Genomic DNA, 15,581 nt, shown 5'->3' on the forward strand with positions numbered 1-15,581 from the left:
AGGCAATGGAAATCTTGAATTCAGTGGTTCATGTGCTTGTATGTATGGTTTGTTTTAGTGTGCCAGTTCTTACAATACTGTCTGAACTTCTGGATGTGAATAGGGCTGTGGAAAGCTTCGGTCCCTGATTCGATTCGGCAGAGATTTGGCCCCGTTTGGTGGCCGATTCTCCAAGTCCAAATCAAATCAGGAGACCCTTTAATCTCTCCGAATTGAATCAGAACTCTCCAAATTGATTCGGAGGGATTCAGAATCATTTGGAAATTCAGACATAGACACAGCTTTAAATGTTTTTTCTACATACTGCTAGGTAGCAGGTGGCTTGTGAATGCTGCAATGGTGTGGTGGATGAAGCATCCCACAGGAGTGTGGGGGGTTCCCCAGCACACTTGGCAGCAGACCCAGAAATGAACCAGAAGCACTTCTGGTCCACTTTTTGGGTTTGCTGGGGTCACACTGGGCCCCCCGCCCCGAACCCTGCCCAGCTTGGGGACTGTTGCCTCCTGGATCTGAGGGGGCTCCTGGGGTCCCCCCATGGCCAATTGCTGAGCTGGGGGAGCATGGGGGGGTCCCTTGCATGTTCCCCATTGGACCCGGAAATGGACAGGAAATACTTCTGGTCTACTTCCAGACTCTCTGCTGAGCATGCAAGGGGCCCCCCATACTCCTGTGGGACCTCCATCTGCCCCAGCATCGCAGTGTTCATGAGCTGCACCTGGTACCTTGAGGTATGTAGAAAAAACATTTAAAGCTGTGTCTATGGCCGAATCACTGATTCTCCAGATCAGCATCGAATCTTCAGATTCAGATTTGGCTGAATCAAATTGGGGACAGTGATCCGAATCAATGAATCAAATCACTGTCCCGGATTCGGGCCAAATCCAAATTGAATATGGCCCGCTTTGCACACCCCTAGATGTGAATTCAGTCATACAGTCATAGAGAAGTAGGGCTGGAAAGAACTTCCATAGGTCTTCTAGTCCAACCCTCTCCCAGAGGCAGGGTCATCCCTATCCAAACCATCCTATACAAATCCACTGCATATAACCTCCAAAGAAAACTATACAGGCAACCCTGACACAGCACAAGACGTAATACCCTAATCTGCTACAGGTAAAGCAGGGGGGCCACAGCAGCCAATGGTTGTTAAAATATGCTTGAGAGATCCAAGGAAGGAGGCCATACCTCCTACTACAGAGAAAGGCAACCCCCCCCACTGTCCATATTAATATGACCGTGGTGTAAAATTCCTTCCTGATCCCAAATATGGCAATTAAAAACGTTTGAAATGTTCCTATCATTAATTTTGGCTTTTCTTTGAGTTAATAAGTTGCTGTATGTTTTGCTGTTTGTAAGTATGTGAAGGAGGTTGTTTGAAGGGATTACAATAGTTGCGGACTTGCATCTTGGAACTTTGCTCTATTTTTCACTATTGACTCTACTATTTGTATTATAGCAGTAGGACAGGCCCCGATGGAAACAGGTCCGATTTTACTAGGTACTGTCCGTACTTAAACCTGCAGCCTGGAAGTGCTTATTGTCTAATGTCAGCTAACTTTTTCTGTTTGTTTATATAAATCAGTGTGTTTTCATATTTACAGGTTGTCTCTGCGCTGACTGAGTTTGTAATAGAAAATCTTGGAAAACAATTCATAGAGAATCCCCCAGTTGACCTGGGAACTCTTTATCAAGACATGTCCTCGTCCACTCCTCTAGTGTTTATCTTAAGCACAGGCTCTGATCCCATGGGAGCTTTTCAGAGGTTTGCAAAAGAGCGAGGATATTCAGAACGGTATGAATTACATTGTTACAGTGAAGAATTAGGTTTTTAATGGAAATTAGGTCCCTAATTCTCTTAGGCTTTTTCAAAAATACCAATCTCTGGTTTTCCAGCATATTAATTTTTTTGTTAATTTACACTGTAGCACATGCCCCCTGGGCAAAACCCTGGCTATATTGAAGCTGATGAGATTTATTGTTATTTTCAGTGAAGCTGTAATTTCATTCTTTATATGTGAATATATATTAAAGTTAATTTATGTAGTTCTGCAAATTATGTACTATACCAGTGTTTTAGCGTATGACTTTCAGAGGTACACTATGACTTTCTTTATGCTGCTGTATATCCTTTCATTTTGAGGTCTAAACAGGCCAAGAAGCATAATCTTCAACACACGGGTTTGGACATTTTGGCTAATATTTTTTAAAATATAAATACTGAAATCCTACTATTTGAAATTTACTGTGTGTTAAAGTATCTGCAGTAAAAACTTTAACAGTATTTACTCTATTTCAGACTGGAGTCAATTTCACTAGGTCAAGGCCAAGGACCTATTGCAGCAAAGATGATAAAGGATGCAATGAAAACAGGAAATTGGGTATTTCTGCAAAACTGTCACCTAGCAGTTTCATGGATGTTAGCTATGGAAGAACTTATTAAAAGTTTTACAGAGCCAAGTATGTTATTTTCCTTCTGTGATGCAATATCTTTCCCCAAGAGCAGACCAAATCAGAATTGTGCTTTTCTAATTATTTCTTATCCCACAGACAAAAAGGAGAAGAACAAAAGAAATGACCATCTTTAGGATCATGTTTTTTCATCATATTGCATAGGATTCACTCTACTCTTTGCCTAGTTATGCTCAGTAGTTTATTATTACTGTTATTGTTACTGTTATTATTTTCTTCTTTAAGGGCTTTCACTGTAATTTATGACAAATTTTCTTTCATGAAGGCAGGTAGGCGTTCACATTAAGGAATTTATCCTCAATGCCTTACCAAACAGTGAAATTGTATCCTTATTTTATGGAACTTTAATAGAGGAAGATTTATGTCGGATTCATCTAAATCTTCACCAAACTCCTCCTTCCTAACCCATCAAAGTACTGCAGCATGTACCTGTCTGTACCATCTCCATGCCTTGCCCAAGGATGTCACCATGAAGGGCACTCTCTTCATTTGATCCTACTCCATGTATGCCAAACCCTAGGAATTGGGTAAGACAGCATCCTTAGTGCAGCAGTGAGACAGAGAGCCTGAGAGCAGTGCCAAACATATGCTTAGGGCTGCTCTAAGGCAGCTACATTACTTCACTTTCAGGAGTTGTTGCATGTGGATTGGGAGGAAGTTCTTCACAGTGGCACTCCCAAGCATGGCAGGGAGCTGGTGTAGACATCCCCCTGATGTTTACAACTAAAGGTGTTTGGAAGAGGATAAGTTGGTGAAAGCCAATTGTACTCGAGAGGGCTGGTTAGGCAAACAACAAATGTAGCCTGGCAGTGACTAGGTGCATGTCTTGTGCATGAAGCCATGGGTATGAATTGTTAGGGGGCTTACATGTTAAGTTCCTTGCAGTACTGTTTTTGTTCCAGCTATGACATGTGGGTGGCAGATACTAGGGCTGTGTGAATCTTCTGGTGGTGATTCAATTTAGAGGAGATTCATCCTTATTTGGTGGTTGAATCTCTGAATCTGAATTGAATCGGGGCCAATTTAAAGGTCCGAATCAATTCAAAGCTCTCCAAAACTTCGGAAAACATTCAGAGAGCTTTGATGTTTCAGGCAGAGCTACAACTGAGTCTGAACTGGTAAGTACTAGAGGGGAGGGGTGGGGGAAGGGACCATGGGGGGACCCCTGCCAGTCCCCCCATCCTCCCCTGCTCCCCCAGCCCCCCCCATGAGTGCCCCATGCATGCCAGCTCCAGCCCTTTAAGAAAAAAAAAGCCAGAGAGTGGTGGTGGACGGGTCATTTTTGACCTGGAGGGATGTGATCAGTGGGGTTCCCCAGGGCTCGGTCCTTGGGCCCATACTGTTCAACATCTTTATCAACAACTTGGACGAGGGAGTGGAAAGCACATCATCCAAGTTCGCTGATGACACCACAGATGCATCACAAGCAGGTCCAGGGAGGTGATCCTCCCCCTCTATGCAGCATTGGTCATACCGCAGTTGAAGTACTGCGTCCAGTTTTGGGCGCCGCACTTCAAGAGAGACGTGGCTAGCATTGAGAGGATCCAGAGAAGGGCCACTCGCATGCTCAGGGGGCAGCAGAGCAGGCCATACAAGGAGAGACTAGAGGGCCTGAACCTATTCAGCCTCCACAAGAGAAGGCTGAGGGGGGAATCTGGTGGCCATCTACAAATTCACCAGGGGATCAGCAGGGAATAGGAGATGCCCTGTTCCCCCAGGTACCACATGTGGTAACTAGGAATAACGGCCACAAATTGATAGAGAGCAGGTTCAGGCTAGACATCAGGAGGCATTACTTTATGGTTAGGGTGGCTAGGACCTGGAACCAACTTCCAAGGGAAGTGGTGACCTGCTACCTTGGGGGTCTTTAAGAGGAGACTGGATAAACACCTAACTGGGGTCATATGACCCAGCATCCATTCCTGCCCAAGGCAGGGGGTCAGACTTGGTAATCTGTTTAGGTCCCTTCCGACCCTACCTACTATGATACTATGAATCGGCTGAATCTGAATCCAAAGCAAATAGTATCCACTTTGCACAGGCCTAGCAGTTACACTGCTTCAAACGAAAGCTTTTTGTACTTAGAATATTAGAATAAAAGCTTGGTTCAGCCACCACCCAAGGAAAATCCCAACCATTAAGCAAAGGCATGGCTTAGTTCCCAGAGACTTGTAGACTTTGTTCATGGAAACCTTCCTTCTGCTAGCTGCCTAACAGCCTCTGGCAGCCAAACTTGTTACAGCAGCAGTTATAGCTGAGTCTGTCTGATATAATTTTTACCCACTGTCAAGTCTCTGATCATCCTTTCTCTGCCTTTAAAAATCCTGGTTTCTTTGTGCTCCTTCCTAGTTCTCCTAAGTCTGTGCCCAACCAAACTGATTCTCCCCTCCCGGGGAATCATCACTGAGCGACCCAGTCAAGCTCCCTCGGGCTGTTTCTTGCTTTTGTCCCATGCATCTTGCATTTCTTTCACAAAGTTTCAACAGGAGGGGCTTGCCCATTCTCCTGGGAGGTGGGAGATGCAGACTTGAAGCTACTCAGACTGAGGAGGACCTCTCACCCAGGTCTCCCTCTACTTGGGCAAGCACTCTGACCACCAGGCTAGTAGAGAAAAAGTGAGCACTACCTTCAGCACCACCAGTCAGTCAGGCACCTCACCTAAGTATGCCATGGATCCTCAGTGAATGGAGGTGCCTGATGTATAGCTCTGACTCAATTGCATTTGTTCCAGAGATGAAGTAAGATTTCAGACATGCTCTGGTGACTAGTGTTTCCTACTGGCTGACTCTGGATTGTTGTTCAGAGGCACCTGCCTCTTCCCATTAAATCAATAGGGGTCCTACTCAGCTCTGCCTATTTGGATCGCTCTCCTGAGGCAAGAGGTCTAGTTTTCAGGCTTTGCAGTGCCACAGTGGATACACCTACAAAGCTGATTTGGATCTAGCCCTTAAATCTTTGACTGTTTCTCTGTGTCTCAGTGCAATTATTGTATTTCCTTTCTGTGTTCCATTCAGTGTTTTCTATAGCTTTCTAACACAGAGGTGCCTCGTCTGAATGCCATATTCTAGCAAGTGTCAGATAAAGAGGCAGCGTTGTTTATGGCTTTGTGCTTCTGCATATACAACTCAAAATTGCATTACCATTTTTTTGTTACCATCCCACTGCACATTCCTATCTAACTGTCCACTGTCATTATTAGTCTTTTTCAGTGTCGTTGCTCTTCGGGTTTTTTCCTTCATCATAATAGTTGGTAATTTTCTTTTAAATTTTTCTTCATGTGAAATTTCCTTAGTCTCATTTTATTTCCTACCTTCCCTTTCTCCAAGTTTTCTGTGCTTCTTTATGCTATATCTTTAGTTCCATTGATGTTTGTAACACTGACCAAATTGCTGTCTGCAAATTTAATTACAATACAGCTTTACTCTCTTCCAGATTGTGAACAAATGTGTTAAATAGCGTATGTAACTAAGCACTTCCTTTTAAATATAAGTCTTCTTATAGTGATTTGCTTTTAAGGCTTGTGAATTAGTTTGAACATCTAACTTCTTTGTTTTTCAGATGTGTGTATTCATGAGAATTTTCGACTCTATTTAAGTTCCATGCCTAGTGAAACTTTTCCAGTCACAGTCCTCCAGAATTCTGTCAAGGTAATGTTTTTTTTAAGTGATACTAAGTATAATGATAAATAACAGCACATGACAAATTATTTACAGAGCGTTTCAAAATTATATTTCTAATTAATATGATTTGGGAATTTGATGATGCAAACTGAAATGTTGTGTCTTTTGCTCTCACACTTAGGATCATATTTTCTTTAAATACTCAGGGTGGTATCAACTGACAAACAAAAGTCCTACTAGAGAAGACAGAAGGAACCAAACATTTCGTTGGACTAAAAAAACTGTAAAACCTAGAAGCTTGTCTGCACTTTAACTAAGAGCTAAACTGAACACCAAAACCATACAATTGGAGGGAAGGTGGTATTTCTAGGGAATGCGGGATGAACAAGGAGGGGACTCACTCTTCTCTACAAAGCTTTTTATAGGCAATGTAGAACATTATGGGGCAATGCTGTAGCAAAGCAGCTACAAATTTTAATTAAAGAAAGACAATCCAAAGAGGATAACTACTCAAAAGGCACCCATCTTGACATCCGCTAAGCTGGAAGACAGCAGAAACTCTGCTCCTTCAAGTTTGGGACATGTTAAATTCTCTAATCCATAAACTATCTACCTCTACCAAGATCATGGTAATCTACGTATTCAAAGGCCTTTCAGGGATAAAAATCTGTGCAGCCTGCTGCCCAGGAAGTACAGTCAAGCTAAGTAGATAGTGCTCAGGAATCCCTGCAAATTATTTTTGATTCTGGCCTGACATATGCTGAAATTGAATTTTATTAGTGAATGTTATGAGTCATGAACCAAAAAGATGACAAAGCCATAAGGAAAATACAGAGTGCCCAACCAAGAAACTAACATATGAGGGATGGGGTTGAGGAGGGGAACACAACTAGCTTACAGAAAACACAAAGTTAGCCAACTAAGCCTGGGGGTGGGGGAGGAGGGGGCAGTCGCAACGCTGAGAGAGAAAGAGGATAGATACACACAAACCTGTACAGTGGTCAGCAGTGGGGGAACGGGGAGATTGAAAAAGTTTCTCTCTCAGTCTTGTAGAGTCTTATCATGGAGGTCCTCTTCAGGTGGAATGGAGTGGTCCATCGTTGAAGATTCCTTTTGGAGTCCATCAGGTGCAGTGGGGGATTCAGGCGGTCCCCTCTGGGTTTGGTCCAGCTGCAGTCGGTTGGGTGGGATTAGTGTATTGGTGATGGCCCGTGATGTGCTTGATGTAGATGTCACGGAACCCACAGATGGTGTCAGCCACCTTGAGGTGGCACATCAGCTTGGCATAGCAGCGGGAGACACGGCAGGCATGCAGGATGCTCTCGTTGCTGGGATCCCAGGCTCCAAGTGTTCCCACAATGAGTGCATCGACTATCACATCATAGCTGCAGCCCCTCAGAATGTAGGCCAGTGGGGCATATTTCTTCCACTTGTGAGCCCAGGTGTCAATGAAGGTTTGGCACTGGTTCTCAAAGGGGATGGTGACATCCACAATCACAATGTTCTTGGCCTCCTCATTTGTGATGGTGACGTCGGGACACATCTAGCTCTCACAGCCTGGGATGGTGCGGTTCATGGAGATCTCCCCCACTGTGGCTGGGATGGCCTTCAGTAGCCAGTCCTGGACAGCATTGTGGCAGAGCTGCCAGGCTCTGGCATGCAGCCTGCAGCTGCACAGCATGTGGGGGAGGGTCTCTGCCATGTAGCTGCTCTGCAGGCACCTCTTGTCCTGGCGGCTGAAGTGGACAGCCCCATTGAGAAGCAGGCAGTTGAGGCGGGCGCAATGGAAGAAGCACCAGTACACGAAGCACATGAAGTTCCTGCAGAGCATAAAGTGGTTTGCTGGAGTCCCACTTCAAGGTGATCTCAAAGAACCTGCTCGGGTTTGGCCCTCAGGTGACCAGCATACTTGTTACGGACAGCGTCCTTCAGGAACCACTCCAGGAAGTGATGTGGAAATCACGACAGGATCACTGCTTGGCTAACAGAGCGTTTTACTTTATTTTACACGGCCATGGGAGAAGAAGCAGGGGCGGCTAATTCTCTGCAGCTGCAGAGTCAAGTCTGTTATATACTTGTGAGACAAAGACACACAGAAGTCTCCCCCTTAATACATTCTTGGCAGTCTGACAATAAATCACCCTGGAGTCCTGCTAGACTAAATCTGTTTTCTCTAGCTGTCTCCTGATAAGTTTTATCTCAAGGCCTCTTTGTTTTTCAGCCTTTACTTATGCTCCTTATTATGGCTTAACTTTATTTTCGCTTGCCCCAGTACTTTTCCTCATCAGAAGGTCCTCATGCTGGGTATCATGGTGACACAGTCGGCGTGTGGGGCTGATTGCAGAGGTATTCCCAGCTCCTGGCATGCCTCAGTCCAGGTCCAGGTGCAGCCAACGTGCTTCCTGAAGTGTCATGTGGCATTGTGGGCTCGGCTCCACAGCGAGGCAAGGTCCCCGCCGTCTCTGCCCAACTCACCCTTTAGCAAGCTGCTGAGGATGGTGGCTAAGTCATGTCTGGTGGGTTGTCTCAATATCCTCTTGTGGGTGGTCTCCTTGAGAGTGCTGGTAGTGATACTTACTGTTAGGTCCAGGCAGGTCAGAAGATGGAAGACATGGGTGACAACTGCAAAGTCACAGAGGTCTCCCATGCAGGGGATGTTGGCACCTCCCTGCTGGTAGGGGATGTGCAGGATCTCATTGCTGGCACTGAGCAGCAGGTGCAGCCACTAGATCTTGGCATTCACCTTCTTGAGGGGGGTCCTTGGGACCACTGAGCTTCTCAGGATGAACGAGATGCGGGGGATGAGGAAAGTGTTCACTGTGTCTGTCTTCTGCCTGGGGGCCAACAAGGACGAATCTAGCTTGTGGGAGTCCTGCATGATCCCATTGATGGTCTCCTCCAGCATCTGCTTGGCCCGATGGCCAGTGGGCGTGCTGAGGTGGTAATAGGCCTTGCCATCACACAGGTGCCTCGTCGCCTAGCCCTGGATTGTGAGGGTGGAGTCCAGGATGTGGCTCTTCTGCCTGCCATCAAAGTGTAGGGAGGCACACTTGGCGACGTTCAAGCGCAGACCCATTGACCTAGCCGCCTCAGATGTCATGTCCAGCATCTGCTGCAGCTGGGCAGCGTTGTTCACAAGGAGGACAAGGTCATCAGTGTAGGTCAGGATGCTCAACTTCTGGCCACACAGGTCGAGCTCACTGGGGCCGCCCGCCACAGCCCAAAGGAGCGGTTCCATGGCCAAGTTGAAAATGATGGGGCTGAGGGGACAGCTCTGTCTCACCCCTGATTGGATGGGGTCAGTCTCTCCATTGGTGCCTTGGACAGTCATGGTGCACCTGTCATAGAGCTCCCACATCAGGTTGGTGATGCCATCTGGTAGGCCAAGTTCGTGAAGGGTGTTGAGGATGTGGCAGTGGGCCACAGAGCTGAAGGCATTGGAGATATTCAGCCACGCCACTGTGCACTGCTTCCAGGTTCTCTGGACGTTGTCCAGGGGCATTTGGAGGGTGAAGTTGTATTCGTAGCAGCCCTCCATTGACATGAAGCCCTTCTGGCTCTGACTGATGGCCCTGCTGTTCACCCCCCAATCGGTGATACGAGCCACCAGGTAGCTGGCATACAGCTTCGTGATGGTGGAGCACAGGGCAATGGGTCTCCAGTTTCTCGGTTCGTTGGGTCTTCCTTCTTGTGAATGAGGACCGTCATGACCTTCTTCCAGGCGATGGACATGCGCTGGAACTCTCTGCACCTGTTGAAGAGAAAAGAGAAAACATGGCAGCCCAGGTCATGCTTCTTCAGGAGGCTGTACCTGATGCGGTCCCTGCCAGGAGTGGTGTCCCTGGTTCAGGAGCGGTATCTACCTCCTGTGGTGTAAAGGCATCCTTGAACCCCTCTGCAGGGGTGCCAGGGGGCACAGCTTCAATGGTCGCAGGGCATAGGACAGCGGCTTCTGCTGGTGGGTTGAAGACCCTGCTGGAATAGGTAAACAAAGTCTTCTGGGGGACCTGGCAGAAAGCTGAGGGACCCTCCAGGGGTAGCAGTGGACATAGTATTCCTGGACTTCCGGAAGGCTTTCGACACTGTCTCTCACCCCATTCTAGGATGGGATTCAACACAGACAAGTGCAAAGTGATGCACCTGGGGAGGAACAACCGGCACCATACCTACAGGTTGGGGAACTCCCCTCTTGTCAGCACAGAGGTGGAAAAGGATCTTGGAGTCGTCATTGACTCCAAGATGAACATGGGCCGGCAGTGTGGGGAGGCAGTCAGGAAGGCCAACCGTACCTTGTCATGCATCCACAGATGCATCTCAAGATCTAGTGGCCTGTTACAAGCTAGTCAGAGGGGACCAGCAGGCATTGGGGAAGTCCCTGTTCCCCCGTGCACTACCAGGAGTGACTAGAAATAACGGTCACAAGCTGGCAGAGGGTAGATTTAGGCTAGATATCAGGAGGCGCTACTTCATGGTCAGGGCAGCTAGGATCTGGAACCAGCTTCCAAGAGAAGTGGTGCAGGGTCCTACCCTGGGGAGGTTTTAAGAGGAGGTTAGATGAACACCTTGCTGGGGTCGTTTGACCCCAGTACCCTTTCCTGCCATGGCAGGGGATCGGACTAAATGATCTACTCAGGTCCCTTCCGACCCTAGAAACTATGAAACTATCTCTCTCACCACCTTGGGATGGTTGGGCTTGTATAGCTTCCGGATGTGGAGGCTGCTGCCGAGTCATAGCGTTGGTACTGGGGTTGTCTTTGCAGTTGCAGTCTGTGGTCCTGCCATGCTGCTGGTCTGTTGTTGCGCGCCCCCCCCCCAACCCCCACCCCAGGGCTGGCTGGATCTCACTTGATCTTAGCCAAAAGGCCATATTACAAAGATGGCAGGCCCAGTATCATAGCAAACACTTATACCTAGCACCAGCCAGGAATTTTACGCTTCCCCTTCTAGTAGTAAACAACTTGCAGCGTAGTCCACAAATATGTAAGACTTGCAAGCTGTGGCTTTTCACAAAAGGAGCCAGTGACAAAGCAAATAGAATATCCTGCAGCATCAGGAGTGAAGGACAAACTTCTAGCAGAAGAACTCACAGCTAAATTCAGCTGTCCCTATTGCACCTTATAACCCTAGTCCATTTAAATAAAGATATTGGTGGGTGTTGGGTGGCCACCCTTTCTGATAAATAGGACAACCTACTGAACCAGGATTCAGAAGCTGGAAATTGTTACAGGCATTTAAATAGCAACAGTGTTTACTCAACAGCACTCATTTCAATCGCTCCCCTTGCTAATTTGTTGCATATTTATACCCATTTGGTTCAATACATTTCATTTCCAGTTTCTTTCTGCTCCAGATTTCCTTGTTTTCATAATATATCTCTTTATTTCCATATATTTCCTAGGGTAAATAATCAGCTTGCTCGTTTGGTTAAAACCTAAAGCATAATGTAGATGAGCCTCCACTGTGTAAAAAATGCAGCTTATGTGCAGATAACTGTTTTTATATTAGCTTGACATCACTGCAGTATAAAAATGGAAAGTAGATTTGAATATATAACCAGAAGTGGTTATTTTTCTAAATCTAGGTAACCAATGAGCCTCCAAAGGGACTTCGTGCAAATATCAGGAGAGCATTTACAGAAATGACGACTACATTTTTTGAGGAAAATATCCTTGGCAAAAAATGGAGAAAAATCATTTTTGGCATCTGCTTCTTCCATGCTATTATCCAGGTATAACTAATATTATTAGTTCAGAGGTACTGAAGTGTAATTAAAAATTAGTTCACTTAATCTATTTAGAATGTGTCTAATTTATTCTTAGCTGTACAGTACGGATAGCAAGCTTCTGCAAAGATATTTTAGCTTTAATTTTAAGAAACTAGACATTTACATTTCTTTTACTAATGAAAAGCCTCTCAGTTAGACTAGTTATAATTCAATATAATTGAATTAGGATTATAATTGTTTCCTTCCAAAAGTCTGTATTTAAATGTCTGCTACATATTAATTATTGCAAATATAGCTATGTCTCTGGAGGTTTCTGTTGGAGCAGACATTTAATTTATGGGGAATTCCAGTTAACCAACAGTCCATTGGGATAATTCTGAAGGTTTTAAACTGAATTAGCTCACACTAAGTTGAATTTTCAGAAGGATACCTGGTGGCACTAGAAAAAGAACTGTGCTGATTTCATTATTCCACTTTCAGCCTGATTATTGAAAAACTGAACAACACTGTGTTTAAATAGGTACAGACAGAACAAGAAAGTTTTGCTTAGTGTTTGGTCAGTCATTGGTCAGACAAATATCCATTAAAGTTAACAAAAGTTTGCTTGAGAAAGAGTTCAGTAAAACCTAAATACGGGCTTCAGGTTTTGTCCAGTAACTTTAGGAATTTCTGAGTGAATAGTATTCATACTTTAACGACGGACAAAAATAATTTTTAGATAGATACCTGCCTGTGGCAGGGTACTGTTGGTGCCTTCCACTTTAAGGTCTAGGCCAGGGAGATGTCAGGTGTCTGATGAGGGTGGCCATTTAATGCCCAGCTCTCTGTGCTAAGGGGGAGCAGTTTGAAGACCAGCCAGAGGGAAAGAACATATCCCTGCTGAGCTCTTAGGGCCAGGAACAACTTGGAGGTATATGAGCCAGGGCTATGGGGATTAAGGAAGTCCCAAGTCCTGGGCATGACCTGAAACTGCACCCTGCCGGGGTAGGGAGGCCTGGTGGGACTCCAGGTGGTGCAGCAGCCCCAGGAAATGCCAGGACCATGAACCTCCCTGGTGAAAGGCAGGTAGGGGGTGCCTGATAACCTCTAGCCCCTGTGCAGTCCTGGCTCACTTGATCCAGTGGAATTTTGAGGGAGAGAAGGCAGGCTGCTCAGACCTGACTGACTGGACCCTTGACTGGTCAATGTTGAGGCCAGGACCCAAGGGGGCAGTCAAAAGGGTCAGGGGCCCACTGCAGGGGATGCCCAGAATAAGAGGCTTGGGAGTCTGACTGGCCCGAGGGCGAGGCCAGGGCCTAAGAGGGATCCAGAGGTCCCAGAGAGGGGACCACAGCCAGAGAGGGAGAAGGGTACAGGTCAGTTTAGCTGCCTGGGATGCAATCTGCAAGGCATGGGTCCAGTGTAGGGGAAGGTTTGGAGCTGGGGCTATCACCCCATGTCATCAAAGTCTTAAATGGCAGCCTCCTGCCTGAGTAACTTCACAATCATTTTTCCATCAAGGCGTGGCAGGAAAGAGGCGGGAGGTTGACCCAGAAACAAGTAAGCAGGCCATCATCAGCAAATGACACACTGTCTCCCTGAGGGTGAAGGGGAGATGCTGGAGGATTATGTTCTCTTTTGACAGAACCCATGGCATGTACAGACGTTGGCTGTCCCAGGAGAAACTCTCTTGGGAGTGATTTAACCCTGATTGTTCCTGGGTTATTTTTCTCTTGGAGTGGCCATTTTTACCCTGGGAAAAAAAACTTGACCACTTCTACACCCATGGTTTTTCCTGGGAAGGCAGTGACTCCCAGGAGAAACTGAATGTCTGTATGGAGCTTTACTTGTCACTAAATCTTTTTGGAAGAATGAAGGAAAAATCTGTTTACTTACTGATTTTTTTCCCCCTTTAGCCTTTCAGGTTGCTGCTGTCAGATTATTCATGAATGGATCATTTGCATTTATCTCAGAGAAAAAAAAATCAGACTGAATTATTTTGAAAGATTATGCACTATTCTGAATTACATAAACTTTCCAAACAAGAGTGAGATTAAAAGTTAGGAGATAAATCTGTTATGGCAGGGAAGGACTCTCTCAGAATTTACCTGAGTGGCTAAAAACTAATCATTTACATTTTCATACACAGTAACGAGTGGAGAATGATTGGAACCAAAGCTCAGCTGACTTACTGCAGGGGGCATTGCAGTTTTGCAGATAGTATTGGCCAGCTGGAATTTACTGATTCAGAGGGGATACGTGCTTCCAGCAGCTACTCACAGGGCAGTGAAACCACCTGTTCAGGGCTGTGCCTTAAGTTCTATCTAGTCCTTCATCATTTCTTGTAACATATGCTTAAATTGCAAAATAAAAACAAAACTACAGTACAACTATTATGTAGGAGAGTAGCTCTGGGTACCCTGAGTAAAGTCCGTTTATTTAATTTTGCTTTTAATATTCAAGGAGAGGAAAAAATTTGGACCTCTTGGCTGGAACATCTGCTATGAATTCAATGACAGTGACAGAGAATGTGCCTTGCTGAACCTAAACCTTTACTGTCAAGAAGAAAAAATACCATGGCATGCCCTGACTTACATAACAGGTAACAAAATTGAGACTGCAGTGTTAACAGTTATCTGCTATTAACATTCCTTGATAAAAATTAGCATAATTGAACTATATATGTACATCAAGTCACTTAGCAGGTTTATGCCAATAATTTGTATAGGGACTAATGTTGATAAGAACAAAGCTACAATAGGCTGGGAATAAAACTAGGTGCTCCTGCTGCTCTAAGGAAAGGCAGCATGAAGGAGAAGCAGACTCCAGGTGCAGCAGAGGCCAGTCAAGGGAGCCACATGATCCAAAAGGGACAGGACTTGCAGGATATGAACTCAGGGTCTGAGGTAGGCAGACACTATGACCTGGAAGCCATGGAAAGAAGAGCTCCTGAGCAGAAGGGTTACAGCAAGGTTTCTGAGTAACACATGAGCTGGGGTAAGCAAGACCAATGGTTTGGAAATTGAGACCAGGGGTGGAAGAGGTATCAGCTGGCCTGGGAGCAGGGCCAGGGCCCAAGGGATAGGAGCCAAAGCTGAGAAGCAGGACTGCACCTGCAGAGTGATGAGAGCAGGCCGGGCCAGGGACTCGTAGCCCATGAGGGGCAAAAACAAGCAGGGCCAGGGACCCACCGCCTGCAAGGGGCAAGAACAAGCAGGGCCAGGGACCTGCAGCCCATGAGGGGCAAAAACAAGCAGGGCCAGGGACCTGTAAGCTATGAGGAGCAAAAACAAGCAGGGATAGGGGGCCCATAGCCTAGGGGCAGATTTTGTTGGAGGTAATGAAACCTGAGCCCAGAGAGGCAGAAGACAGAGGCCTAGGCCCTGGATGGGCCTGGAAGGAGTTGGAAGTGCAGTTAAAAAGACAGAGGCCTGAGCCCAGGAGAGGCAGAGAATGTGGGCCTAAGCACCATAGGGGTTGAGGTTTCACAGTTAGTAGGGTCGGAATAGACCTGAGCAGATCATCAAGTCCGACCCCCTGCCGTGGCAGGAAAGAGTACTGGGGTTAAATGACCCCAGCAAGGTGATTCTCTCGGCTTGTCTTAAAGACCCCCAGGGTAGGAGCCAGCACCACTTCACTTGGAAGTTGGTTTCAGATCCTAGCTGCCCTGACAGTGAAGTAGCACCTCCTGATGTCTAATCTGAATTTACCCTCTGCCAGCTTGTGACCATTATTTCTAGTCACTCCTGGTAGTGCTTGGGGAAACAGGGACTCCCCCAGTGCCTGCT

General features: G+C 46.2%; 1 protein-coding gene across 1 annotated transcript in view; it reads left to right on the top strand.

Moving 5' to 3' along the window:
- The window catches only part of DNAH6 (dynein axonemal heavy chain 6), a 244,646-nt gene that overhangs the window by 189,125 nt on the left and 39,940 nt on the right, over positions 1–15,581 (top strand). The window contains exons 64-68 of the mRNA XM_019555221.1: positions 1,602–1,792; positions 2,297–2,457; positions 6,028–6,116; positions 11,671–11,817; positions 14,257–14,395. Of these exons, the coding sequence (XP_019410766.1) occupies positions 1,602–1,792; positions 2,297–2,457; positions 6,028–6,116; positions 11,671–11,817; positions 14,257–14,395 (727 nt within the window). The remainder of the gene's footprint in view (positions 1–1,601; positions 1,793–2,296; positions 2,458–6,027; positions 6,117–11,670; positions 11,818–14,256; positions 14,396–15,581) is intronic.

The sequence above is a fragment of the Crocodylus porosus genome, unplaced genomic scaffold (assembly GCF_001723895.1).
Source record: "Crocodylus porosus isolate Cpor-Errol unplaced genomic scaffold, CroPor_comp1, whole genome shotgun sequence".
NCBI lineage: Eukaryota > Metazoa > Chordata > Crocodylia > Crocodylidae > Crocodylus > Crocodylus porosus.